This window comes from Colletotrichum lupini, chromosome 8 (assembly GCF_023278565.1).
Source record: "Colletotrichum lupini chromosome 8, complete sequence".
Taxonomy (NCBI): Eukaryota; Fungi; Ascomycota; class Sordariomycetes; order Glomerellales; family Glomerellaceae; genus Colletotrichum; species Colletotrichum lupini.
Genome location: NC_064681.1, coordinates 2,601,341 through 2,626,406, shown reverse-complemented (window position 1 = coordinate 2,626,406; position 25,066 = coordinate 2,601,341). Strand labels below are relative to the sequence as shown.

The following is a 25,066-nucleotide window of genomic DNA, read 5'->3' as shown; positions in this document are numbered from 1 at the left end:
TGCTTCAGGACTGGAACAGGCATTATCCCGCCCGACGTAGGTTCTCTTCGTCTGGGGACGCAGACGGCCGCGGATCGGTCAGCGGGCATCTGGCGCATTGACTCTTTGCTCCGAAGGAGGCGCGGGAGTGGCCCGTGTTGACCGCAAAAAAGACGTATAACTTCAAGGTGGCAGACCGGGGGGGATGAGATAAGATGGAGCATGGTTTGCTGAATTCATAGCGTGCGCCGCAATATGGCCCGCGCCGCGAGCAACGTAGCCGAACGACCCAGGGTTCCAGGCATACGTAGTAAGGGACCGCTGAGGGTGGTGGTGCCGATGCTGACCCCCCCTTCCCTTCCAAAGCCTAAATGGCCACAAGAAGTCTCTATGTCCAGGGGTGGATGGCGGCGTCTGCCTTGGCTATGCTTTTGCATTTCGGTCCGCGTCCCAGAATGCCTGGTCCCGGGCTGCACATCGACCGATCTCAGGTCGATTAGTGATTGATCGATACGAAGGCGAGAGGTAGCGTCGGCAACAGGCTGGCTGTCGCTCCGCCGTGCGTACTCCGTATACCAGCCAGACCTAAAGTCCATTAAGACTCCTTTCCCGAGGCTCCGATCGTTGACACTGACACTGCATTTGACAAGTCAGAGAACGGTAAATCATGGCCCTATGAAGTGAAACTGAAAAGAAAGCAATCGGCAGTCCGAATTCGGTATGCCTCCGCCGACAGTCAGCCGAGCAGATTCCAACGACGAAGATCCAAATTAGCGCCGTACTCTAGACGTTTTACTGAAGACGCAGGCAATGAATGTTGCATGGATTCTAGTGTCTCGTCCAGACTCGCAAAGTTTGCATACGCTATTTCCGTCAAGAGTGTGGGAACATCGGGAGCGACGCAACAGCACTCTGTAGGTGCGAAGCATGTATGGATGGAACCAGTCAAGGTTTGCCCAGCTGCCATGTCCGAAATATCGAGGTTCGTGGGATGGCACCTTGGGATGCGGATAAGCCCGCAGAGACATCCCCCGGTCGTTTGAAGGTTCTCCATTTGCTTGGCCCAACTCGGCCCAACTTGCAGGGCAGGTGATGGAAGGGCCAAGCAGCGTCTGCGTCTGAATGCCTCTGCTCGCCCAAGATGCGGTGCTTCTTCCCGGTTAGGCGTAAGTGGAGGCAAGCAGAAGAGTCTACATAGAAGAGTCTCTTGGTGAATGAGCGGAATGGCTCGGAGCTGGCTGCGATCCAACCATTGTGAATGATGAAGTGATTCCGGGACGAGTCTGCGCCAGAGACAATGCTGCTTGGTATGTCTCGCGGGGGTTTCGGTTGTTACACGAGAAACGAGACAGAGAATGCCAGTGGAGGCGACGCGCCATGCCACTCACCCGAATAGGCATTAGTTGACCCTGTAGCAGTAAGGGGACTAGAAAGCCATACCGCCATGGTGGGCGGGTGTCGCGGGTCGAGGCGTTTGGATGGGAAAAAGAGAGAGGGAGAGGGCGAGGTAGGGGGAGAAGGGAGAAAACATTGTGAGCGCACGACTTCCAGGTGGTTGCGAATGCTGCTGGAGGGTGGATAAGGTATGTACCATGGATACCTTGACGATGTCCTGGGTGGATACCTACCTACGGATACTTCATCCCGTGGGCCGTGTGCCCTTCACCCCGTGAAATCGCAGTACGTACCGTCTTACTAGTGAACACAGGTAAACTGACCTGTGGCCCCCCCGGTTACCTGACCTGACCAAGGAAAAGGGACGTGACCTGAGCGCTCTTCTCATTGGCCCGTGGAAAATAAGTGGGTCCAGCTGACCTAATTCTAAACTGATCTTAAAGTAATCTAGAATTAATTCAGAACTGATTTAGACATATTTCAGAATTAATTCTATATTATAATTTAAAAATATCAGAATATACTTATTTTAATATAAAAAATATATTCTTTTAAATATATTATAATAATTCATATATGTAATAATTAATTTAGATATAAAAAGTAAGGTTTTGAATTTTGAAAATTTATTTTAAAATATATTTTAAAACTAATTTAGAATTAGTTTAGAGTTAATTTAGAATAAATTTAGAACTAATTTCGAACTAATCCTTATTAAATTTTAAAACTTAGCAATAGTTTTATTTTTAAATATTAATTTTTATAATATTAATTCAATTAAGATATTATAAAAATATATATATAAATAGTTTAATTTAATAATAAAGTATTAATATTAAAAATAACTTATATATTATTAATTTTTATTTATTAATATTAGTTTGATCTAGAATTGATTCAGAATCGATTCTAAATTAATTTAAAAATAGTTTTTTAAAAATGCTAGCTTTAGTTATTTATAATATATAAAATACTTTTTAAAAATTATTATTATATATATATATAATTATTTAATATTATAGTTAATATATATTCTTAATTAATTTAGAATCGATTCTGAACTATATCTAGATCACCTACGGAGTGGCACGGGCTACACTCACGTGAAGATGTGGGGCGGTCAGCTAACACCCCCCCCCCCCCACAGGTCAGTTTACCTGTGTTCACTCTTACTAAGAGAATCCAGGTGCGCCAGGGCCAGGGCAGGCACGCAAGGCAACCTACCTTAGGCAGCCGGAGCCGATAACAGGTGGAAATCTATGAGGCAGGTTCGACGGACAGGGCCTGCCAGCTGGAGGCCGTTTCCGTGTAACCCCAGGGAACACCACTCGTTGCTCACGTGGTACAAAAGCGGGGCAACTCTAAGCTGGCAAGCTCTCCCGTCCTCACCTCACATCACCTCACCCCTCACATTTTCTGCAGTCTCCCCCTCCTCTTCGAAGTCGAGTTCTCAAAATGGAAGTCAGCCATCTTATTAGGGTACCAAGCAGCAGCATCCATGAATGCGCGCTTTCAGCTCCGACTTTTCCTGACCACTCCCAGCATCCCCTCAAAGGAGCGGCTGGAGGAGACCTGGTTGGTTGTGCCTCTCAGCAGCATCTTCAGGGATCGTCCGTCATAGTAAAGTCATGTCTGACCGCCCCTTCATCCCGATGCCCTCAGTGAAAGACAGCTTTCCTCGGTGTCTGGGTCCGGCTCCCCGCTATCACTACCCATGAACAGATATGCAGGTCATGTCCCCAGGTCTTTCCTATTTGTACCAGACCTATACTCCGTACTCCGTACATCCTTGGCTCCGTAGGCCGTAGACATCCCAAAGAGCCCGGGACCGAGAGACTGCCCATTGCCTGCCATGGTCGGGCCGCCTTGCACCTCACTTCGAGCAGGGCTGAAGAGCATTTCTGCACGCCACATCTCGGACACCGCTGATGTCCGGTGAGGGGGAATATCGCTGGGTTCAGGGCGGCCAGAGTGCCGTCTGGGTGAGGTACGGATGCGCGCTTCCCATGTCTTCGTATGTCTCACTCTGCCCGCATCCCGGCATCTAAGCATTCGCCCTATCAACCTCGGCCATGTACATGATAGCAATGCCAGACAAGAAGAATAGGTATCAGTATCCGTAAGCCAACTCTGTTGTTTAGGTCGCCTTGGCAAGGGCCCAGCAATGTGGTTGCGCTCCCTCTCCCCGACATCAATGAGGTAAGGGAGAGAAAGATACCGGCTTGCAGGGCAAAAGCCAACCAATTCCCTCCACGGATGAACTCATTTCCTCCTGCCGTCGATCGATGATTCGATCCTATTACGAAGACACAGACCCATCCCGCCCAGTCCAACTTCGCCGGGGCCTTCCCTAACATTCTTTTTTGAGATATCTCTGCCTGCCACCATCGCACTATCACCACCTCTCAGGCAGTCACGTCAACTTCATCATGTTCTTGCCTTGTACCCTGAATTTTACCGGACGAGTGTCCACACTGCATACATGATCACTTTCTTTTTCATTCTACTCATCATGAGGCTTGATTCCCCACAAACCTCTTATATATGACTCGGAGTAGCCAAGGAAGTCAGCCGCAAGCGTGTTATCGTCTACTCTTCTCATCGGCATTCCTCCTAAATTCATACCGAAGCTCGGCGGCCGCTGTATCGATTGCATCGGGCAGCAAGGATTCCAAACCATTCAGGAACCTACTCTTTCAAGTATCAATTTTCACGCAAGCCTCACCAGCCCGAAAGAAAGTATCAAAAGGACCCCCAAGACGGCAGCTGTCTAGGCCGGCCACGGGTGACTTACATCCCTGCAGCTCTCATGTCTCACAAATTACCACACGTCATCCCCAGGCATTTTTCAGCCCTCCAGCAGTTCCAACGAGGCAAGCGAGGGAATGGATTGGCTTCTCTCGCGTAATACGAGAAGCCTTCCGGACCGATCGTTGCCAAGTTTACCGAATTGGTGGAAAAGGGCGCCATTAAAGTTAAGACAAGCAGTGAGCCTCTGCCCGTTTTCCCTCATGCCCTCCGCAAAACACACCTGAACCCGCAAGACACTGAGGCTTTGGACGTATTGCCCGCCACCTATTTCGCTCAGAGACTCATTCATTTCATGTAACACATGTCGCAACCGTTATTCACATGCTGTCTCAATAATTTTTAGAGGTTGATAATGCCAGCAATGGCGAGATCGAGATCACATGCTGGCCACAACGAAACAGAACAGTCGGTCAGTTCACGATCATAATGCCCGATTGAGCTCTACGAGGTACATCTCTGGAACCGTCTCTGATCCCTTCTTCAGCCGCGCCCAACAATATCCAATTCTATTCAGTGAACCGGCTACGTCCCCAGTGGTAATCTCGGTAATGCATATCTCACTATCTTAAAGGGTCTCGACCGAGAAGCGAGAGACAACAGGTGGAGGGAGTGGTTTGCCTTACGAAACAAACACGCATGCAGAGTGGTCCAGATTCCCTTATATGGAGAAGTTCTGCTCACCGAGTCCATTTGGCACGGCATTCAACGCCCCTTCATACCGGATAAAGCGGCTAAAGGACGTCCATCTAGCCTCATGGCATTTTGCTCAACACAGGTTAGCTTTCCGGCTCGACATGCGCCTCCACTCCGGATCTCGGAGCCGGACAGCTTCCGAGTGTCGAAAGGATGGCATTCTGCCCTTTTCCCATATCAGCGAGTCATCAGAGCTCCCCAAGAATCGCGGACGAGCTCTTTCCCGAGAGAAGAAATACCGTTCTCGGGATGTGGAGTCGTTCCATGGAGGCGGGATACACTTGGCCCTGCATTCTCTCTCAGTGTCTATTTTGTCACTATTCAGATTGTAGGCTCACGGAAAATCCCGTTCATCGAGTTTTGGGTCGAAGGGAGCCTTCTCGACTCATGGAATTTACAATTGCTACAAGTCACAAGTAAGAAATGGGCGGCCAAGCCTCACCAGCCGTCTACGTAACCGGAGTCACGCCTGATAAGCTTCACCCATGACATGTTAGAATGCGCAAGCGAGACTTGGTTTACTCGCCTACGGCCGGATGCTCGTCTAATTTGCCTTTAAGCGCTAAGGTCTTGATCCAGAATTGCGGGTGAGCATGTGGACAGGTGCACACTGAGTATCTAAAGTAGGCATCTCATATACAACCAAAAAAAACACATGGGAAGTCTAATAATCGAGAACTCTGCCGCCGGTTACCTGCCCCACATCATCCTCGTCTCGAGGAAAATCAACTTTCCCATCATCAACAACAACATTCTTTGTACGACGACGACCCACCCTCCAAAATGCCCTCTTAGTTCACGCCCAATGACGACTAGGAATCCAAAAGAAAGACCGGGCAATGGAGACTCCAATAGTTTTAACAAGCGACAGTTGATGCTGATTGGCGGAAGTACCAACCCAAGCCCTGCAATTGCATTGCAATGTTGTGGAATAAGAAATAATCATAGTTCGCAACCAGCAATCTACCGGAGCCGAACTGGCCAGTGAGAGCACCGTCGGCGTTTAAGCCGCCTCACAAAGTTTCCTAGCGTACCGTGGATTTTATAAAGTCAGTACTTAGTGCTCGCCTGGATAAAGGTTCTACTTCTAGTTTAGGGAGAGGGGGAAGGGGGAGAGACGACCATCTGGGAATGTGCTTTGAAATGCTGTGGTTTTGCCTAGCTTTCTTTCCAACAATCAATGAATGACGCTACTACCCGTTCGCGGCTCTGCCATCGTTTGACAGCCAGCCCTTGACAGCCATGTTTTTCCGGTTTACTGCTGTATTTTTCTTTAAAAATCTTTATTCGGATTCTTATTCGCGTTCGTGAACGACTTCGAGTGGCTTGTATTTGGGGGCGGCGGTCGAGCTTTTCTCGGATAGAAGCCATTCCGATTTCGCGAATAGACTCAAAAACCCCCCTCAAGCTGGAATCCCTGGACAACCCAACCGTCTGCCTGCTGCTCACAACAAGACGCCAAGTCACAACCAGCCAGGCCTCTCAGGACGAACACCCTGCCACGTCCTTCTCACTTCTCAACAGCACAGAGGGATTCCCACAGACCCCTCAACCGGTCACCGCTTCCCCCTTACGGCCGGAAAGCCAATCATCGGGGTATGTTTCCGAGACTCTGGTGTTTCCAGAACCTTTTCGCCCGCTCGCTGTCTCTACTGAAGCCTTAAAGTATGGGGGGTGAGGTAATCGAAAACGAGGAAACCTTCTCAACCTCTGTGGCGAGCTTTGATGCCGTACACATCATCCGGGGAAGGTTCTGCCGGAAGGTTCCGCCGCCAGTTGGGACTTTCCGGCCTCCCGCACACGTTACCTGCAGAAGTTACTTTGCCTTGCTCATTGACACTCGGACTACTCATCAGCCACGCTGACCTGCATGTTGGCGATGCCAAGGTGAAGTGGTTCTATCCCTTTGGGGGTACAGTACCCAGATGTTTCGAGATAATTCACAATATAGAGCTCCCAACGAATGCACGTCTCGTACACCAGTAAAAGGAAAGATGGAAACTCAAGCCTCGCTATTACATCAATGTTCCAAGATGTCTCTTGTTCTATGTGAACGGGTTTTCAAGGCGGTCTTCTCGAAAACAAGTTGTAACCTGGGACCCATCTCACTACAGCGATAACCAACGACGAAGCAAGAGGACCTCGCAATGGCACACCTCCTACCTGACAGACTCTGTTATTGCCTACAGTACCCACTCCTATTGTGGATATAAAAGCAAGTATCAAAGCCGTATCAACGCCTGACTTGTTGAACACAGTGATCTGGAGAGCACCGAAAGCAAGTTCGAAGTCGTCTTCGGTGTCATAAACATGAGTCCAGATTGCTTCTTCCTGTTGTTTAAGGCTATGCGACCTTGACCTGCTGTCAAATCTATTGGCCAAATGAATACAGTCAGCAGCAGCAGCAGCAGCAGCAGTAGTAGTACCTGGCACTTCTGCTTGTTTCCTGTATATTCTAGCCCTTATAATAGAAAAACATAGATGATAGATCAAAGATAGAGCCAATGTATTGTTTATGGGAACTCTGCGTCGAAATCATGGTTCTCATCACATTTGTATACAGATAAGAACATAGGTAAGCGCATGAATTTCTCAAACAAGCAGGGGACCCAAGTGTTTTTCATCCCGGTACAAGAGAAGAGTAAATGTCAACCCTCAGGATGAGAATATATCTATTGTGTCTGGCCTCCCGATGTGTCCACGAAGCCGAGAATCAGATAAAATCATGTTCCTTATCGTGAATCCAATTGACCAAACAACTTTGTCTCACGCGTTCCCTGCTCATTCAAAACGTGGGCATCAGTCGTCATATCACCGCTCCTCCTCCACGCCAAATGGCTGAGACTAATCACAACCACAAGAAAGGAAGCGAGTGTGCATCTATCGTAGCAGCTTCGGCTTTCAACCTCCATGGTTCTTTAACTGTCAGCTTTCTTGACTATGAACGTTAGATCCCGAAACCCGGCTGATACCATAGGAAAGAGACGGGGCCTCTCTTTCATGTTGGGATCAAAGCTTGTGAGATAAAGATAGAAAATTTCATCATGAGAACGGCCTCATCTTCTAGTCGCACACTAGTATGGATAACATGAATAATCTCTTGCCTCGCCTGCCTTATAAATCTAAAAGGCTAATCTCAAATTCACTCAGAGCTTCCCTCACAAAGCTCGCAAACTCGGCCACGATCCCTCCCCTGAAACGCTTATACTCCGCCGCCCTCACCGCGACGTCCCCAAACTCATCGTTCCCGCCCGTAAGGTCGTTGAAATCCTTGAAGGTATACAGGAACCTATGCCACAATACCCTAGGCTCGGCTCCGTTCATCACATTGGCGGCGGCCTTGACTCGAAGGAACAAGCTCTCCGCGGACGACTCGTTGTACTCGTTCCCCGCCGATCCGCCATAATACCCGTTTGCCGTCGTCATCATGTCAACGGTTCCCGTACCGTGCCCGGTAGTGCTGTTTGCTGCGTAGTTCACGAGGACCCAGCACACGTACGAGAGCACCTCCGCGTGCGAAATGCCGAGATCGTTCCTGGCATGGCAGGCCCATTCAAGCCAGCCAGCGCCGTCTTCTTCCCCTGCTTTTTTGACGCCCTCCTCGACCTTTTCAGCTTCTTGCTGCAAAGTCAGTCTATACCATAAAGTTCCATACACTTCAAGGTGCTCCTTCCATATCAAATCATCCTGGCTGTGGGGAAAGCGGAGCTTGGGCCGTCTTGTCTGTTTTGTCTGGGCGAAATCTGTGCAGACTTCCTCGAGCCTCTGGCTGCACCACTGTACGCACTCCCTTAGTGTATCGAGAGCCGCAGACGTCGTCGCCCCGTTCTCGTCTCGCGAGAGGACCCAGCCTTCCAGGCAGTCCAGGAGGATTCGGAGCTTGTCTTCTTGCGACTTATCGAGACACGCCGAATAGCGCTCGTAGATGACGTCTAGCAAATGGAAAGCAAAAAGATCAACAGTGCCATCTGCCTTGAGCAGAAAGCCTTTCCCAGACCTATCGAGGATTGAAGAAACGGCGTCGGCGACGTTTCTTGCCATAGGACCTTCCAGTTGGAATTTGTCGTTCCTACATCTCTCATCATTCATGCTTTCCAAGACGTGGACATACATCAGGATACGTTGATCGCCTGACTGAAGCTTGTGTGGCCCCAGTACATCCAACGCTTCCTGAAATTGTGGTTCCGTCTCGGCTGATCGACATAGGGCCACAAGAAGGTTTGCATGCCCCTGAGTGTTGAGATAACCGTCTTTATATGCGGTCCAAGCGAGCCCACCGCAACCGCCGCCAGCAGCGAAAATTGCATTCGCTGCTTGGATGTTTCGATTGACTTGATCGTACGCGTAGGAGCCAGCCTCGAAACAGGATGTGAGCTCTAATGCGTCGGTAACCTCGTTGAAGTGACCGTCGTCTGTATCGAGTTCTTCATCGTCCAGGTCGGAGTCCACGCCGCTTTGTTCGTCTTGAGAGAACATCGTCAGCAATTCCCATCGCCATCGAGCAAGCCATACCAACCTTTGAGACCCTTGGTATGGTTATTATACTTCCCGCATCCCCAGGTGCCCAGCCTGTAGACAAGTTGGCGTTTCCTGGAAAACATCAGCGCCAAATCAAATTTTGAAGAGAAAACATACTTTACGCTGAAATCATGTTCAACTTTGAGAAACGAGACCAGCTCATCAAGGGTCTTCGTCATATATTCTTCACAGATGGTCGGCCTCATTTTGTCCCACGTTTCCACCGGGATCCGGAGCGCTCGAAGATTCGTTTTCTTTGCTCCTTTCGCCATATCAAGTTCGTTGATTGTATAACTTTGTGTTGGTAATGCCCGAAAGGTGTCCCCCAGAACTTCGAATGCGGGCATATACTCTGCTTCCATTTCGTATGATACTTGTAGTTTTAACAATCAAACGAGATTCTTCCGCAAGAGACGAAGTGCCTTGGAGTCCTCCTCATAACCCAAGAAAGCCCAACGAGCTCCGCCACTCGTCGCCTTCTTGAGGCTGATTTTCATGGAAGGCTCCCAGTCCGCGAACCAAGTACGTAGCCTTGGGTCCGAATTGTAATTTCAAAGCAATTCACTCTGTATGCAAAGTCCTTACACGATCCAATCACTGCTCAACCAGGGGTTAAAAGTGCAAGTTTCCCTGCACCGCCATTGGGCCAGCAACTAAGCTGGCATTGTCATTTTGGCAGTTGCAATTCCACTTGGGTTTCAACAACACCATTTGTCGGATTGGAAGTCTAATTCGACCGCGGCATATAGCCGACTGCGCAGGGGCTAATTAGGGGCCCTATTTACGATTATCGTAGCTAGCCTAACTTACGGTTAGAACCTCCTTTTTATACCTACGTAGATATCTAGATAGTTTAATTAATCTCTTTGTTAATTATGGTTCGAACTAACTACTTTATAATAGGGATACTAATACTAATTAGTAATTAAATTCTATTATCGTAAATTAGTAAGGTATCTCGCTATATAAAAGAGATAACTTCTTAATACCGCACGGGATAGGAGACTCGTACTAATTAACCTTACGGAAGTAAACGAAAAAGGAGGCAATTCTTAAATACCGTACGGAATTAAGTAATTATAGCCCTTTATTACTTACGAGAGGTCGACGTTTATTATATTAAACTACGTTAATTAATAAAACCGCTTAAGTAACTAGTTTTTTACCGTTACCCCGAGTAGCTTTTTTACTAAACGACTTTTTCTGCAGCCGGCCTACGATTAGAAATTAACTAATTAAATTAGTAAAAGGAAATACTTACGTAACGACTACCCGCTTAATTAATTAGCATAACGAACGAGCTTAATAGTACGGTATAAAAGAGCACTACGCGATCGAAAAAGGGGATCTCTAAATATAAATATTCTTACTTAGCGGCGAAGGTAACCCTATAGGAGTTATTAAGCTAAGAGATCTACGGTATATAAAAAAGTCTACTACCACGGGGATCTTATAGAGGTCCTAATAATATCGAGTTAAGAGTATTACGGATCTCGGAGATTAACTTAAGAAAAAAGCGGCCACCCTAAAGTAGTCCTACGACCTCCCGCTAGAGTTATTATTAGCTTAAAAAAAGGCTAAAAAGACGAGGATCTAAAGGAAAAGAAAAAAATCTTTTAAAAGGCTACTAAAGGGCTTCTTTTTATATTAGCTTATAGCATAAGATTACTAATTTTGAGAAATTAGTAATTAATAAAGATCCCGAGACTAATTACTATATTTTATTACGGTAATATAAACGTTTGCCGCTACTATTATTAAAAAGAACTACTAGAACCTACCCTTTTATACTAAACGAAAAGGAGGATCCTAGTAAGTACGATAGCTAGCGATTTAAAAAGGTAGTAGTAATTACTAAAAATAATAAAAACGAGAGTAGTAGCGAGACAGTAAGAGGAAGCGGGAATCTCCTAAACCCCGATAAATTCGTTAAGTAGTAAAAGCACGGATTTACTATAACTAGCGCGCGGATTAAATATATCCCTATTAAAATTAAATACGCTAATAACCGCTAATATAAGCATAAGCTAGAGTACGACCCTTAGCGAGTTAAGATAAAGAAGAAGAGGACGAAACCCGATCCTAGATAGAATCCTAATCCCTTATAAGTAGGTAAATATTAACCCGGACTATTAGGGGACGTAGATATATAAAATCGCGGATTAGCCTAATAGTAAGTAAATTAACGTAGTATTAATCTATTTAACTAAGGTCTATAAAAAAAAGGGGCTATAGGGGCAACCCCTATTTTACGAAATCGTAGATAACCTTAGCTATTAGCTAGACGAATAGTTCGTAAGCGCAAGCCTAGGAATTATAAAAGCGGTTAATAGATTCTTTTATAAACGAGGGGTACTATTAGCGTAATTATAATTATAAGAACCTTACGAAATCTTAGTAGCGACGATTGCGGAGGAGGAATTCGTAATATAAACCTAGGCATAAGTTAATAAGGCGTATAATCGCTTTAACGAATTTAAAAAAAGGGTAAACGACCCAGATTTCCTTTTTATAATTACTAACGGTAATCTATCGTTATAAAAGGATATATAGAGGTAAAATATAGTACTAGGAGTATAATAATTAATAATTCTACTTATTTCGATTTATAGCTCGTCGCCGTTATTAATACGAAATTCGGTACTAATTGGCTAGTAAGAAAGGAGGTAGACTACCTAAAGTCACTAATAGTACGTAGCGACGTAGGGATCGTATATAGATATTAAAAATCTAGTAATAAATACGAGGTAATTTATAAACTTTAAAAAGATCTTCTTAAAAGAGAAATTATACTCTAGGGGGAAGTATAAGGTCTTATAAGAAACCCTAATAATGTTTTACGATTATTATAAAAAAGTCGGAATTAGGGAATACTAATACTATTTAGTAATTAATATTATACTCGTAGGCAAAGCCTCTAATTACTACTACGAAGCGGTACGTAATCTCGATTAAAACGACTTTCTTAGTATAATTAACGCAATCCGAAGCCGCTTTAAGACCTACGATAGGAATCTAGAGCTCCTATCTAAGCTACGAGCGATTTTTTTTATATTTATAGCTAGGATAATAGAGGGTAAATTATAAGTAAAAATCCTCGAAGAGCTTATCGATCGAATTAATAAGCTAGCGAAAACCTAGCTAAATAAGGGGACTAACGAGCGGAAAGTTAGATATCTTTATACTATAATTTAGCGCGTTCTAAAAGTAAAAATAACTTTGTACTAAGTACCTAAAGATTACGAGACGCTCTACTCGAGGCTAAGATCTAGTTTTAATATTAAAGCGAGAATACCGTACTAAACCTACTTCTAAGCGTACGACGGCCCTTATTAGTAGTATTAGGTCGACCGAACGTATAATAAGAAAGGAAAGGAAGCTAGGTACGGTAATTACTAATAAGGAATCTTAGATTCGTTAAATAGGTAGAGATTTAACTCGCGAGCAGGGTAATAAAAAAAGTAGTATTTTATTTATAAAAAGGATAGATATTAGTTAAGTAACTACTCTGAGGAAGAGCGTACTAAATCGTACGAATAATATAGAAAATCGAGGGTAATAGATAGCAAAACTAGCCCTTATCGATTTAACTAATTCCTTATTATATATAAGGGTAGATCTAGGGGTACGGAACCTAGCGAAAGTAGCTAATTTAGTAGCCTAAAGTACCCGCACCCTATAGGAAATTCGGAAGATAAAGAAGATCTTACCCCCTATACTAACGAATTAGATTACGACGAAGTCGACGATATTAACTACTCTTTCTTTGCCCCGTTAGCTTTAGGAGGATATACGAGGCTAAACGAATAAAAAGTAGTAAAAGCCTTTAATAAGTAGGCTTTTATTTATAAATAGTAAGGGAAGGTCCCTTAAATAACGGATATAGAGGTGGGCGAAAGGACGAATCTAATAGTATAGAATTCTACTCTCTTAATATTTAAAAAAAAAAGATAGGGTACTAAGCAATTCTAAGAGTAGCTAGAGGGGTCCTTTTTATACTACTTAGATTACTTAAATACTAAGCTCGTATAAGAATTCTATGCGAGTAAAAGGTACGGCTTAGATAATTTCTATAGGATTATCTTAAATACTAGGGTATCGTAATAGTTAATAAAAAGAAAAGGGTAATTCTAAGCGCTATAGAAAATCGCGCTAATAATACTTAATACGTTAATAGCAGGTATTACGAGGATTAGCTTCGGCCTAGGTAAAGAAATCGTCGCCCTAGGTATAGTAAAAGTAGAGACGCACTTCGGAACGATAACTTTTTATATCCTACCCGTTAATACCCCATTTCTCCTATATTTAAAAAATATAGATCGACTAGGTATTATATTTAATAATACGAGGAATAGAATCTCTAGCTATAAGCACTTCGAAATAGTCGAACGATAATAGGGGTACGCGTTTATAAGGCTTATTAACGATACGAAGTTAATTAATTACTTAACGGAAAGTGAGCTTAGACGACTATACTAGAGATTTAGCTACCTATTAGTTGCGAAGCTATATAACCTCTTAAAGTATTTAAGTAATAATAATATCGAAATAGGGGCGCTAGAGTAGTTAATAAAAGTATACTATTAATACTAAATAAATACGCAGAGCCTACGCAAATTTAAATTTAAATTGCGTAATAAGCTTAACTTTAATTAGGAAATCGTCGTCGATATCTTCTACTTAAATAGTCGACCGGTCCTATATATAATTAACGAGGCTATATTATTCTAAGTAGGGCAATTCTTATAGGATTTATAAATAAAAATAGTATAAGTAGCTTTGCGAAAAAGCTAGATCGATATATACTAGGGACCATTAGACAGCATTAAAACCGACGCTAGTACTAGTTTTAAGTTAGTAAAATTTAAGGAAAATGCGACGGCCTACGGTATTTAATTAAAAGTCGTGCCCGTTAAAGCGTACTATAGTATTAGAAAGGTAAAAAGGGCGCACTAGTAGTTAAAAAGAGCGTTTAAAATTATTAAAGAGGAAAATCCCGATTCTGACGACGACGAATACCTCTAGATAGTACTTAAATACTATAACGATACTATAGGGCCTAACGGGCTTATACCGACGCTTTTAGTATTTAGAGCATATTTAAAAACGACCTTAGCCTTGCTACTGTTACTAAATATAAGCTAGCGAGCTTAAGTAGTTAAAAAAGTAATACGGGTACTACGCGAGGTAAGTATAAAAAAATAAGTTAATAAGATAATTACTACGCGCAATAGGCCCGATATAGGGGTTAATTTAAATATACCCCTAAATTCGGATATATAAATATAGCGCGAAATTACTTAATAATAAGCTAGGCTATATAAATTAATTTCCGTTAACGAGCGTTCTTGCGTAGTTACGAGAGATCGTAACTAGCTACTCGAGGTATTAATTATAGTAGTTAGACTATATTATATAGATCCTATCGAGGTAATTTCTAGCCTATAAAAAGAAAAAGAGCTAGGGGAAGCTATATAACCCGCGGCAGAGGTATAAGAAATTATCCTTAACGAAATCGTTATAATAGTACTAATAAATAACGAGGAAGAGGAAATTACTAAAAGGGCACTAATACTACTGGCGAGACGTCGCGGGAGACCACGACGGTAAGTACTAACGTAGTAATTTATTACTAACAACGAGGTAATTAATACCTTTTATATAGTAAAAAAGAAAGCCGATTTTAAGCTAGTAGTTAAACTACGTAAGGAAGGTATAATTATAACTATTAAAAAGCCGTATAAGGGATTAGATCTTATCGAAGTAGATACTTTGCGTAATCGAGGGGTCTATTAATTTATCCTCTACGATCTAGAAAAGTATATAAACCTCCGTATATTTAAATTGCGAATAGTTCGTAAAATTAAAAGAAAAGGAATACCCTAACCGTACGAGAAGTCTAGATACGTAATTTAGGGGTACGGCGACGTTAAAAAGGCGACGCTACTTATATAATCGCCTACTATATAGCGCTATAGCTAATAATTAATAATAGTACTAATAGTATCGTTACGGAAGAAGGGATACGAGATTTAGAGCTATGATATTACCTAGGCATATACCCAATCGGCTACAGGGCTTATAAGGAAAATCCTGGCCTATTTACTAAAGGAAATGGCTAGTAAGTACTTAGAAAGTACGATTATTAAAGTGCTTAAGCCACTATATAGGCTCGTAGAATCGGGCACCTATTAGTAGGCTACTTATTACGATTTTTATATTAATTAACTATTAATAGTTACCTCTACGTACGACCCGTGCTTACTAGTCGCGGAGTATAAAGGCGACTAATTTAGGATTATTAAAATATAGACCGACGATATATTAGGCCTATCTAATATTAACTTTATAAAAAAAGAGGATAAGGAGCTTTAAAAAGCGGGCTTTATAACGAAGCTAAAAGAGGTCCTTATAATAAATACCCCCCTAGTATTTAACGGCGGGATTCTTATAATTAAAGGGGAAACTGTCGTCTTTTAGTAAAAGGGGTAGGGCGAGAAGATTAACCTCGTCGACCCGAACGTAACCGATATTAAGAAGCGGTATAAGGCTAAGCTTACGTAAAGGGTATATATTACGAGTATTTATTAACCCGAGGTAATTTTTAATTATACTAAAGTAGCGTAAGCTATAGATCTAACTAAACGAGATATCAAAGTACTTAATAAGTAGCTTAAGTAATAATAAACAAATCTCGATCGAGGTCTCGTTTACTACCTAATTAACTTTATAACTAGCAAGCTCTACGTCTTTATTAATAGGTTATTTACGAATAATAACGACTTTACTTCGTAATTAGGGTATATTATTATCCTAGCTAACGAGAGTATGGGCGAGAGCGAATTTACTATATACGGTAATATAATTTATTACTCGTTAATTAAAAGTAAGTGGGTAACGAGAAGTATATTAGTATTAAAGGTCTACGGTATAGTTAATAGCGTTAACCTCTCTTACGCAATTTTAATAACGCTAAGGAAGATTACCGATCGAATTAGCCTTTTACCTATTTTAATAGTTATTTATACCGATTCTTACTCGCTATACGAATACCTTATTAAATTAAGAACGACGAAGGAAAAGAGGCTTATAATCGATATTATAGCCCTTAGGTAATCGTATAAAAGGCGCGAGATACTCGAGATCCGTTAGATTAATAGTAAAAATAACCTCGTAGACGCTTTTATAAAAGTAGTACTAAATAAGGGATTAGAGTAATTCGTAAGTAATAAAAAAGTTACTATATGAATAGAGGGATAGGTTATATAAAAAGAATAGAGAAAAAGGGGAAAAGGAGACGACTTAGTAAACGGGCCCGAGGTCGAATTATACCTCTAACTATAGCGGTTAAATCGATAAAAAAAGAGAAAGTTAATATCGGATTAGAAGTCTAATTTAACCGCGGTATATAGCCGACTGCGCAGGGGCTAATTAGGGGCCTTATTTACGATTATTATAGCTAGCCTAACCTATAGTTAGAACCTCCTTTTTATACCTACGCAGATATCTAAATAGTTTAATTAATCTCTTCGTTAACTACGGTTCGAACTAACTACCCTATAATAGGGATACTAACATCATTACATCAAAATACCAAAAAGCCGAAGGGTCATGCATGCCGCTATATCTAGCCGAAAAAGTGCAATTCCCATTGACAAAGTCTGGCCACCTGGGGAATGGCATGCTAGACCGGTCTACTCAGCCAAGTTCCAATATTGATACGTTTTTCATATAAAAGTAAGTCGCCAGGCTCAGGAAACCTCAGCGCGGGTCCTCGCCCCAGAAGTCAAATCAGACAACAAACGGGCCTTCTCAACTTGGATCTTTTGACTGCGCCTTTCTCTGTGTTACCAACTCAGCCACGGTATCAACAGCACTTGCTGTACGTCCGTCCTCGCCAGCCAAATTCAACAGGTGGTCTCTTGAGACAGAAGATACTCCGAAGAGAAATGTCTTACTCCGAGCCCTCGGAACCCGCAGCCGCAAACATGGGTCGAGCATCGGCACACGGGCGTCGGAGACCGACCCCACTCCGAGAACATCGAAGCCAACAGTCGGCGGCAACTGCATTTCATGCGGACTCGACGCATTCTCAATCACAATCGATACAGCGACAAAGAGCAGTCTATAGCCCCAAAGATAAGCCGATCTTCTGTGCATACAATACAAAAAGAGAGGATGGTAGTAGCGACATGCTGCCAGGCCAAAGGGCGGAGATGAGCCTGACCAAATTAGAGAAGGCTGGCGACGAATACTTCAGAATCAGGAACAGAGTCCGAAACCCGATACGCGGTGAGCCGTTTCCATGTGGCTTCTTGCAATAACGGACGATGGCAGAGATATTGGGTTGATTAGGTGTACAATATGACTGGTGTGAAGAAAAAGTTGTTGTCGAAATTGTAGGATGCCGTATAGATAGATACCTGGGTAGCATGCTATTCCAATGAAGTCGTTTGCTTTGTCGCCACACCTTGGGAAATCTTCACAAAAAGGCCGATCCATCGAGATGAATTGTGCTCGCTTGGTTGACCTGAACATGGTGCCTTGCTATGTGGCAGCCAGTCGGTAATGGCCGTGCCGCAGCTCTTAGACGAGTTGATTCGCGGATGCTGTCATTAGACGTGAGGGGGCAGGACACGAGAAGGGCCAGGTGATGCAGGTTGGAGTGTGCCCCGCAATTTAGCCCACAGGCCGGAGGGAAAGGTGCGGTGACGTGGGGATGTATCGGCCGGGTAGAAATACCTCCCTGCTCGCGTCGGTGCAGATGTCGGACGGGGGTGGGCCCTCTAGAGACTGGAGCTCGACGCCTGCCGCGTATGGTTCCGGAACTTTGCATTGAGGCCATTGCCAAGAATAGAGTGAGTGGCATGAGACGTGCAGTTGGCCGATGACTTTTTATTCTCTCACGAGATAGAAGAACCTGGGAAATCGTTAGCAACAAAGAAATTATACGTCGGAATCAGGTGAGAAAGCGTTTTTGCCGATCATTTTGCGTAAAATAAAGCCTGTCCCGGCATAGCAGGGAGCGGTCTGTGGCCGGCGGGTTTAGTTGGGTTTGGTGGTTTGCAAGGTGGTGTGCTGAGCTACCCGCCCACCATAGCTTCCGCCCCCTCGAACGGCGTACCGTTCCATTGGAGAATTGGATATTGTGCGGGTGGGTGTGCAGTCAGTCGCAACTTTCTAGATGCGATGGAAGGGATGGGCGAAGACTGCATATGTATGAGGTCGAATTGAGAGTTGTTTGGAGAGAAGGAGGAAACGGCGCTCTAGGTGCGCAGGGTAATGTTTTCATCTGCTCCATCCGCCAGCAGCAAATCAGGCCAGGAAGGGAAGCTATGAGGTGATGATGATGAAGGTCCATGGATGGAAAACCAGGGGGCTCGTCTCTTGATGGGCCCCAACGACTTGGGTCCGTATAAAGAGTCGGCATGGGGCACCTTGTGGCTCGTAAAGTCTGTCTGTGGGAATGACGGATAGGGCGTATATTGTAGAATGCCAACTTGTTTTAAGAAATGAGATGTTGGCCTCTGGCTTAGTCAAAGTGGGAGACTGTGGGTAGTAAGCCTCAGGGCGGTCTGGTAGTGAGCTCGGTATCATGAGACCTACCTAGTCGAGCAAGTGTGACTGTGTCTCGGCCTCGGTGACGGTTGACGGGCTCCAGCTCCGACTTGGACTAGTGACCAAACATACCTACGTGGAGGCGTTTAGAGATGGGTTGCGCAACAGGTTGCAAGGAGGCAAATGCGGGAGGAAATGTCTGAAGGTCGATGGAGAAATTGTGAAGCGGCAAAGAGTGGCTCCTTGGCATTTGGGATCGTTGTGGGGCAACCGGGTAGGAAGTCACTGGAGGTTAGGAGCTCTTGCCTCCAAGAACTGAAGTCGACGAGCTTCAGCGAGAAGTCGCGGCAAGTCGTCATACCTGTGCAAGGATGACCCAACCACGGATCGCCCCACTCCGCCCACATTGCCAGCCATTGGATCGGACTGAAGTCTGGAGGTGCAGCTGCAAGGTGCCAAGGTACCTCCACACTGCGGCGAGTGCGTGTGTGCGGGTGCTCCAGCTTCACCTCATCTCTTCCATTACTCCAAACGCCCCCTTTTTTGCCTGTTCTTCCTTCCTATGAACGAATGTCCTAGACAAGCGAAAAATCCCTCCAGTTTCAAGCTGGTGCCAGGAAGGAAGCGTAGGCGGGGTTTCCAAGACCAAAGCCTACCTCTTGGCTTCCTGACACAATGTGTGGCTTGTAGTGGTCGCCATCTTGGATTGAATCGACCGACCCTTCCCGCTAGCCTCAAGAGTGGCACATTTTTCACAACAGCTTGCTGCTGTGCCACCCCATCAAGGTAGGTACAAGAGCAGAAGATGGTGGATGGTCTCAAACCTTCACCAAGCTCAGAGTGCTAGCCAAATGAGCCTACTCTCGACTCCGGTCACGCTCGCCCAGGGCGGCATCGTCAGCTCTGACGACAGCGTCGCTACAAACGTCGTCTCCAACCCCGGACCCAAGGTGTGGCTGATGCGGTCCGGATACAGCAGGGAAGAGCATCGGCCAGACAGGGTTGACAGGTCCAGATCAGCCCGTCTGACTATCCATGCATTGGCTGGCATGGCTGCCGCTCGCAGGCTCCCTGTGTCATGTTGTTGAACCGCAAAACCGCAGGGGCGATCCCGATCCAAAGCGCTTCACGCCTGAGGCCACTTGCTGTTCTTACCCTATGCTTCTTGAATTCGTCTACGATACCTCAAGGTAGTGGGACAGTACGGCTACCTGGTACATCGTCCTCATGTCTCCAAAATGGATCGTTGACCGAAGAGGTCTCCCATTGACTTGCGTGCTGCACGAGACAGCCAATCGGTAGTAGCATCCTCTAGGCGGCAGCCCGTAGCCTACTTGATCAAGCGAGGCGTCCAAACAAGTCCAAACAAGCACGCCCAAGCCATCCCATCTCATTTGCCCAATGGTCCATGTATCCCGCCCCAGCCTGGAATCTGTACGGAGTAGTTACCTGAGGTACCTTAGGTATTGAGGTCCCGCAGTCGGGACCGGAACAGTACCTCCTCCCCATCCTCCTGCCTCATGCCTCATGCCTCCTGCCTCCATAGCCAGCCCTGGAGGACGAGGACCGCTGCAGCAAGGAAGGAACCTCTCTTCAGGTCTACCGTCTACATCCGCGTTAGTCGTTACACGCTAATGTGCTTGTGGCGAGCTGCTTTCCCCGCAGATTTAACGTCCCATCTACCAACCCCATGCTTCCTGCTTCCTGCGTCCCTCGCTTATAAGCCACCGCCGCCCTCCTCAACTCATGCCTTTTTGCTACTTCCAAGCTTCTGCTGCCATCAACAACTTTTTGTGCAACACCAGACTCGCAAGTACCGCAGATTGCGTGGCCACTGAGGATTCAACACCGGAAAACCATCATCATCCTTCAAGATGCCTACCGCAACAGAGCGCATTCACGCCCGTAAGCTACTGTCCATCCTCGGTGTATGCAACTATTCGTTTGTGCTGACATTTTCTCTAGTGAACCCCTTCTCCAAGAAGGAGTCTCATACTGCCGCCTCCATCACCACCTACAAGGTCTTGACTATTCTGAGTTGGCTCTTGGCTTTCGTCGTCACTCTCTACTACACGGTCAATGAGCCCCACGATGGCTTCACAATTCGGAAAAGAATTTGGGACCAGAACTACCTCTACCGCACTGCCTTCACTCTGAACTCCACAATCATCGACATATACTGGTAAATTCCGTCTCGTCCTTTCAGGTGTGTGGCACTTCTAACATGGTCCAGGGTCGTTCTCTTCATCCTCCAAATCGGCTACGTCGGACACCTCTTCTCGAGCAACAGCGATTATGTCAACGCCGCCGCCAGCGTCGGATCGCACTTCATCTTCAACAACCTTCTGCACTTCGCCTTTGTCATGTTGTTCGTGCGCTCCCACTTCGGCTGGGCTGAGTTCATCCTGATCGTCAACTTCGCCAATCTGTCGTCTCTTTACTTCCGCCACAACACGTACCCTCGCTTCATCCACTGGCCTGTCGTTTCCGCTCCTCTGGCGTGGACGTTCGTGGCTATCTACTGGAACGGCGCCATCATGGTTCCCCACCCCCACAACCTGGTTGCTCGCATCTTTGGCAACATCTTCATTTGGTCCATTCTGGTTTACGGAGGTTTCTTCATCGTCACCTACAAGGTAAGAGCGAATTTGCGCCTACGATGCTCCGAAATTCCGTGCTAATCATGCTTTAGGATTACACCATGGGCTTTTCTCTCAGCGTCTTGTCCGCCGCCATTGGCGTTGCACAGTTCGGCCGCCAAGTCATTGCCTTTCAGTGGATCTTTGCTTTCACCATCATGGCCGTGCTGTTCGTCTCGACTCTCGTAATTGCCTACCCGGCTGCGACTGGCAAAGACTACCCGTGGAGGAGCCGCACTGCCGACTCGGAGCGCGCTCCCCTTCTTGCCGATGACCAGTAAATGTCATTATGTTCGCATTGGAGGCTCGATACCGAAGTTTGCGCAATGGCGTATTCTCGCGACAGAAGCACCCCTCACTGCACGAGAGGAGGAGTTCGAGCTGAAGTGTGGTTAGAAGCCGCCCATGACAGTAATGGGTGACAAAAAAGCCGTTTTCGTTCTGAAGTTGCTGCGACAATTGGTTCTGTTTTCGGTATGGAATGTACATGGCATTTTTAATGGCCATGCATGCGAAGGACAGCACAATAATTCCCCATGTTTTCATTCGACTTAGGGAAGAGAGGACGGGGAGGAATGACGTAGCCATGGTCTTATCGTTATCGTTATCGCTGTCGAGCTTTCTTATCGGTTTGAACTATCTTGAAGTACCTTACCTGAGCTACCTGAGGTAGTGGCGAGGTATCTACCTACCTTAGCTTAGAGCTGAAGGTGGAACGGATTAAGGTACCTCGAACCCCCTGGCAGTGAATCTATCAATTGTCATTGTTGCAGCTTGAGTTTACGGATGCCAATTGAAGATCTACACCCTTTTTTTGATACCCAAACTTGTTCCTCATGCTGCCGCCCAAGAGGTTTCCTTTTCCTCTGCAACTAGGGACTGACTTGTGTCAAATCTCCCGCATCTACCGCATTTTGGCCAGCGACAAGGAATCCAGATTTCTCCGTCGCATCCTCACCAAGCATGAGCGCCTCGCGATCCCTGCCGTCCTGAAGTCGGCCGACGCATCAGCGACGCCGTCCGAGATTTCCAAAGATGACGACTTCCAGGCGTTGAAGAAGCGCAACCCGCTTTTATGGAAGAAGGCTAGCTTCCTAGCTGGCAGGTAAGCTTTCGTTCCCGAGTTCATCCCTCTTCCCGGTCAATTGAGAGAGAGCGAGAGTGTGCGAAAGCTCACGTCTTCAAACCCCCCATGATTATAGATTCGCAGCCAAGGAAGCGACGTTCAAAGCACACCCCACGAGAAACCTGACATGGCACGACATCACCATTGCCCGGAAGCAATCCGCGCAGCTGGAGGATATTGAGGAGCGGAAGAAGGCCAAGGAGCAAGAAGAGAAGCCCAAGAAGCAGGACGAGGAGCCGGAAGAACTCGAGGCCAAGGAGGCAGAACCGTCCGCATCAACCCCCAACGGAAGCGGCTCGCCCATCGCCATCGTGCGCGGCATACACGAAGGGATACCCGGGCAGGAGGCGCTGTTATCCATCAGCCACGACGGAGACTACGCCACGGCCGTGTGTCTGGCCTTTGAGGCCGAGGGCGAAGGCTACCCGAGTCGCAAGCAGCCCGAGGAGCGCAAGGAGAGCAAGAAGTGCGACAGTCCCCGCGACACCGAGGGTGAGAAGGAGAAGGAGAGCGCGAAGGCGGCGGAGGCGGCTATGGAGGCCGAGGTGAGCTACGAGGAGTTTGAGGAGTTTAAGGCGTGGCGGGCGTGGAAGGCCAGGGCTAAAGCGTAAGGGAAGACGAATTGTGGGAAACGAGTATAGTGAGGATGAGGGCTGAGAAGAAGGAGAAGAAAGAGGAGGAGGAGGAGGAGGAGGAGGAGGGGGAGGGAGGCTGAGAGCAAGGCCGAGGAGACGCGTGAGGCGATGGCTGCTGAGAAGGCTGAGGAGAAGGCCGGTGAGAAGGATGATGACGTTAAGCAGATTTATGGCGTCACGGTTTGAAGGGGCTATGAGGAGATTCCCTAGATAGAGAGATGGCAAAAAGTGTATTTGTAGAAGGCTATGTCATGGGACTCGGTGTAGGTGTAGGTAATTCTGTATTATAGGCTCTCGTTCTATGACGTTGTAAATATCAAGACCCAAGGCGGTCGCTTGCCACTTTTGCTCTCGCTTTGCTCGATCGACGAGTCCAACTCGTTTCCCCAACTGTCTGTTTCCTTTACTGGAGCGCTGCCACATAGGTATACATACAATCAAGTTACGATACTCCCTTCCCAAAAATATGGGATGTGGTTGTTATGTCCACACTTTGGAATATGAATATGTGCCGGCTCGTCCATGTGCCTACCCGCGCAATTCCTCTCCCACACCACCTCATGTCAAACAGCCTTGAGGAAGTCACTTAAGCCCGCCGCACACTACATTACCACATGGTACATCTTCTCTTTTCCTTTTCTTCCTTTCCCGTCCGCGCAGGGCGCTAAGGTAGGGTTCTTCTTCTTCTTCTTCTTCTTCTTCTTCTTCTTCCTTTTGAACCACACGATCCTCCATACCCCTACAACCAAAAAGCAGGTCAACCCCACCAGCAACACACAAGGACACCAAAAAGCTCCACCTCTTTGAGCCCACCCACCACAACAGGCCCCCCGCGCACAGCGGACTCAAAGGACAGGACAGACAGGGGGACAGACATGACACTCCACTAAACCGCAAGCCCACACAGCGGCACGCACACCCCCCACCTCACCGTACGACACGAAACATAGGCCCCGACTTCCGCCCCTCGCTTCAACAGAAAATAAGATCCTGGCAGGCCGGCTGGCCTAATGGCTAAGGCGTCGGATTCCTATGAGGAATACAAACTCATCCGAAGATTCTGGGTTCGAGTCCCAGGTTGGTCGTCGGTAATCTGAACACAGATTGCGAGTAATCAATCTTTTGACTTTTTTTTATGGTGTTCATCTTAGAACACCTTTCCAATCAAGTTTACCTTCTGTGTCATCTACAACGGTATCCTTTGTCTTATAATCTGTACCCCTTTAGTGGTGTCATATTCCGAGGGATCCGCGCATGCATCAATCACTACCTTACGCCCTCTTCTCTTCGCATCAAGGGTAGTTGGTCCCTTTATCTCGACGCAACTTGAGCTTCGCGCACCTCTACTGATGTCTCCAAAGCTCTCTGCAAAGACTGCAACCCGTCATTCAATCAGGCTCAATTAAGGAGCGAACAACGACAGGTCAGGCAATCGCGGCTTCAGTGTGCAAACTCATCAATGCCAACCAAAACTGAAGTCTCTATCCATTTTATCATCAAGTCATCACGACATGTCATACAACAACACCGCCCAAAATAAGGAAAAAACAATCTGAAATTTAGGGTATCAGTGTATAAGTAGTATCTGCAACAACAAAGTAATCCACTCCTTTTTCAATGATTTCCACGCCCACTACCACGCCGAGTACTTCTTCTCGAGCAAGGAAAAGTCGGCAATGATGCCACACACTCTTAACAACTCGCAATCAAGA

The 25,066-nt window shown here is 46.0% G+C and overlaps 8 protein-coding genes and 1 non-coding gene across 9 annotated transcripts; 6 read left to right on the top strand and 3 right to left on the bottom strand.

Moving 5' to 3' along the window:
* Positions 1 to 22: 22 nt before the first annotated feature.
* On the bottom strand, positions 23 to 1,510 carry CLUP02_15286 (uncharacterized protein; the record flags this gene model as incomplete). Its single annotated transcript, XM_049294210.1, has 4 exons — positions 23 to 300; positions 359 to 615; positions 762 to 1,362; positions 1,420 to 1,510. The coding sequence occupies 4 exons, from the start codon at positions 1,508 to 1,510 to the stop codon at positions 23 to 25; spliced, it is 1,227 nt and encodes a 408-aa protein (XP_049151356.1).
* A 1,121-nt stretch (positions 1,511 to 2,631) lies between these two features.
* CLUP02_15285 (uncharacterized protein) lies at positions 2,632 to 3,426 on the bottom strand (the record flags this gene model as incomplete). Its single annotated transcript, XM_049294209.1, has 5 exons — positions 2,632 to 2,701; positions 2,769 to 2,823; positions 2,858 to 2,946; positions 3,012 to 3,076; positions 3,160 to 3,426. The coding sequence occupies 5 exons, from the start codon at positions 3,424 to 3,426 to the stop codon at positions 2,632 to 2,634; spliced, it is 546 nt and encodes a 181-aa protein (XP_049151355.1).
* A 112-nt stretch (positions 3,427 to 3,538) lies between these two features.
* Positions 3,539 to 7,236, top strand: CLUP02_15284 (uncharacterized protein; the record flags this gene model as incomplete). The annotated part of the gene is made up of 14 exons (XM_049294208.1): positions 3,539 to 3,573; positions 3,703 to 3,841; positions 3,933 to 4,113; positions 4,179 to 4,278; positions 4,363 to 4,479; positions 4,592 to 4,698; positions 4,828 to 5,137; positions 5,182 to 5,331; positions 5,376 to 5,465; positions 5,542 to 5,862; positions 6,201 to 6,523; positions 6,599 to 6,795; positions 6,868 to 7,097; positions 7,137 to 7,236. 14 exons carry the CDS (start codon positions 3,539 to 3,541, stop codon positions 7,234 to 7,236), a joined length of 2,400 nt encoding a protein of 799 aa, XP_049151354.1.
* Positions 7,237 to 7,992: 756 nt separating this feature from the next.
* CLUP02_15283 (uncharacterized protein) lies at positions 7,993 to 9,758 on the bottom strand (the record flags this gene model as incomplete). The annotated part of the gene is made up of 2 exons (XM_049294207.1): positions 7,993 to 9,341; positions 9,395 to 9,758. The coding sequence occupies 2 exons, from the start codon at positions 9,756 to 9,758 to the stop codon at positions 7,993 to 7,995; spliced, it is 1,713 nt and encodes a 570-aa protein (XP_049151353.1).
* A 10,008-nt stretch (positions 9,759 to 19,766) lies between these two features.
* CLUP02_15282 (uncharacterized protein) lies at positions 19,767 to 20,792 on the top strand (the record flags this gene model as incomplete). Its single annotated transcript, XM_049294206.1, has 4 exons — positions 19,767 to 20,027; positions 20,149 to 20,255; positions 20,335 to 20,388; positions 20,450 to 20,792. 4 exons carry the CDS (start codon positions 19,767 to 19,769, stop codon positions 20,790 to 20,792), a joined length of 765 nt encoding a protein of 254 aa, XP_049151352.1.
* A 36-nt stretch (positions 20,793 to 20,828) lies between these two features.
* On the top strand, positions 20,829 to 21,874 carry CLUP02_15281 (ATP synthase F0; the record flags this gene model as incomplete). Its single annotated transcript, XM_049294205.1, has 4 exons — positions 20,829 to 20,859; positions 20,920 to 21,136; positions 21,188 to 21,590; positions 21,647 to 21,874. 4 exons carry the CDS (start codon positions 20,829 to 20,831, stop codon positions 21,872 to 21,874), a joined length of 879 nt encoding a protein of 292 aa, XP_049151351.1.
* A 555-nt stretch (positions 21,875 to 22,429) lies between these two features.
* CLUP02_15280 (uncharacterized protein) lies at positions 22,430 to 23,540 on the top strand (the record flags this gene model as incomplete). The annotated part of the gene is made up of 3 exons (XM_049294204.1): positions 22,430 to 22,698; positions 22,796 to 23,326; positions 23,390 to 23,540. The coding sequence occupies 3 exons, from the start codon at positions 22,430 to 22,432 to the stop codon at positions 23,538 to 23,540; spliced, it is 951 nt and encodes a 316-aa protein (XP_049151350.1).
* A 336-nt stretch (positions 23,541 to 23,876) lies between these two features.
* On the top strand, positions 23,877 to 24,161 carry CLUP02_15279 (uncharacterized protein; the record flags this gene model as incomplete). Its single annotated transcript, XM_049294203.1, has 1 exon — positions 23,877 to 24,161. One exon carries the CDS (start codon positions 23,877 to 23,879, stop codon positions 24,159 to 24,161), a length of 285 nt encoding a protein of 94 aa, XP_049151349.1.
* Positions 24,162 to 24,350: 189 nt separating this feature from the next.
* On the top strand, positions 24,351 to 24,439 carry CLUP02_tRNA283. Its single transcript has one exon. It is a non-coding gene; the product is annotated as a tRNA-Arg (tRNA).
* Positions 24,440 to 25,066: the final 627 nt, after the last annotated feature.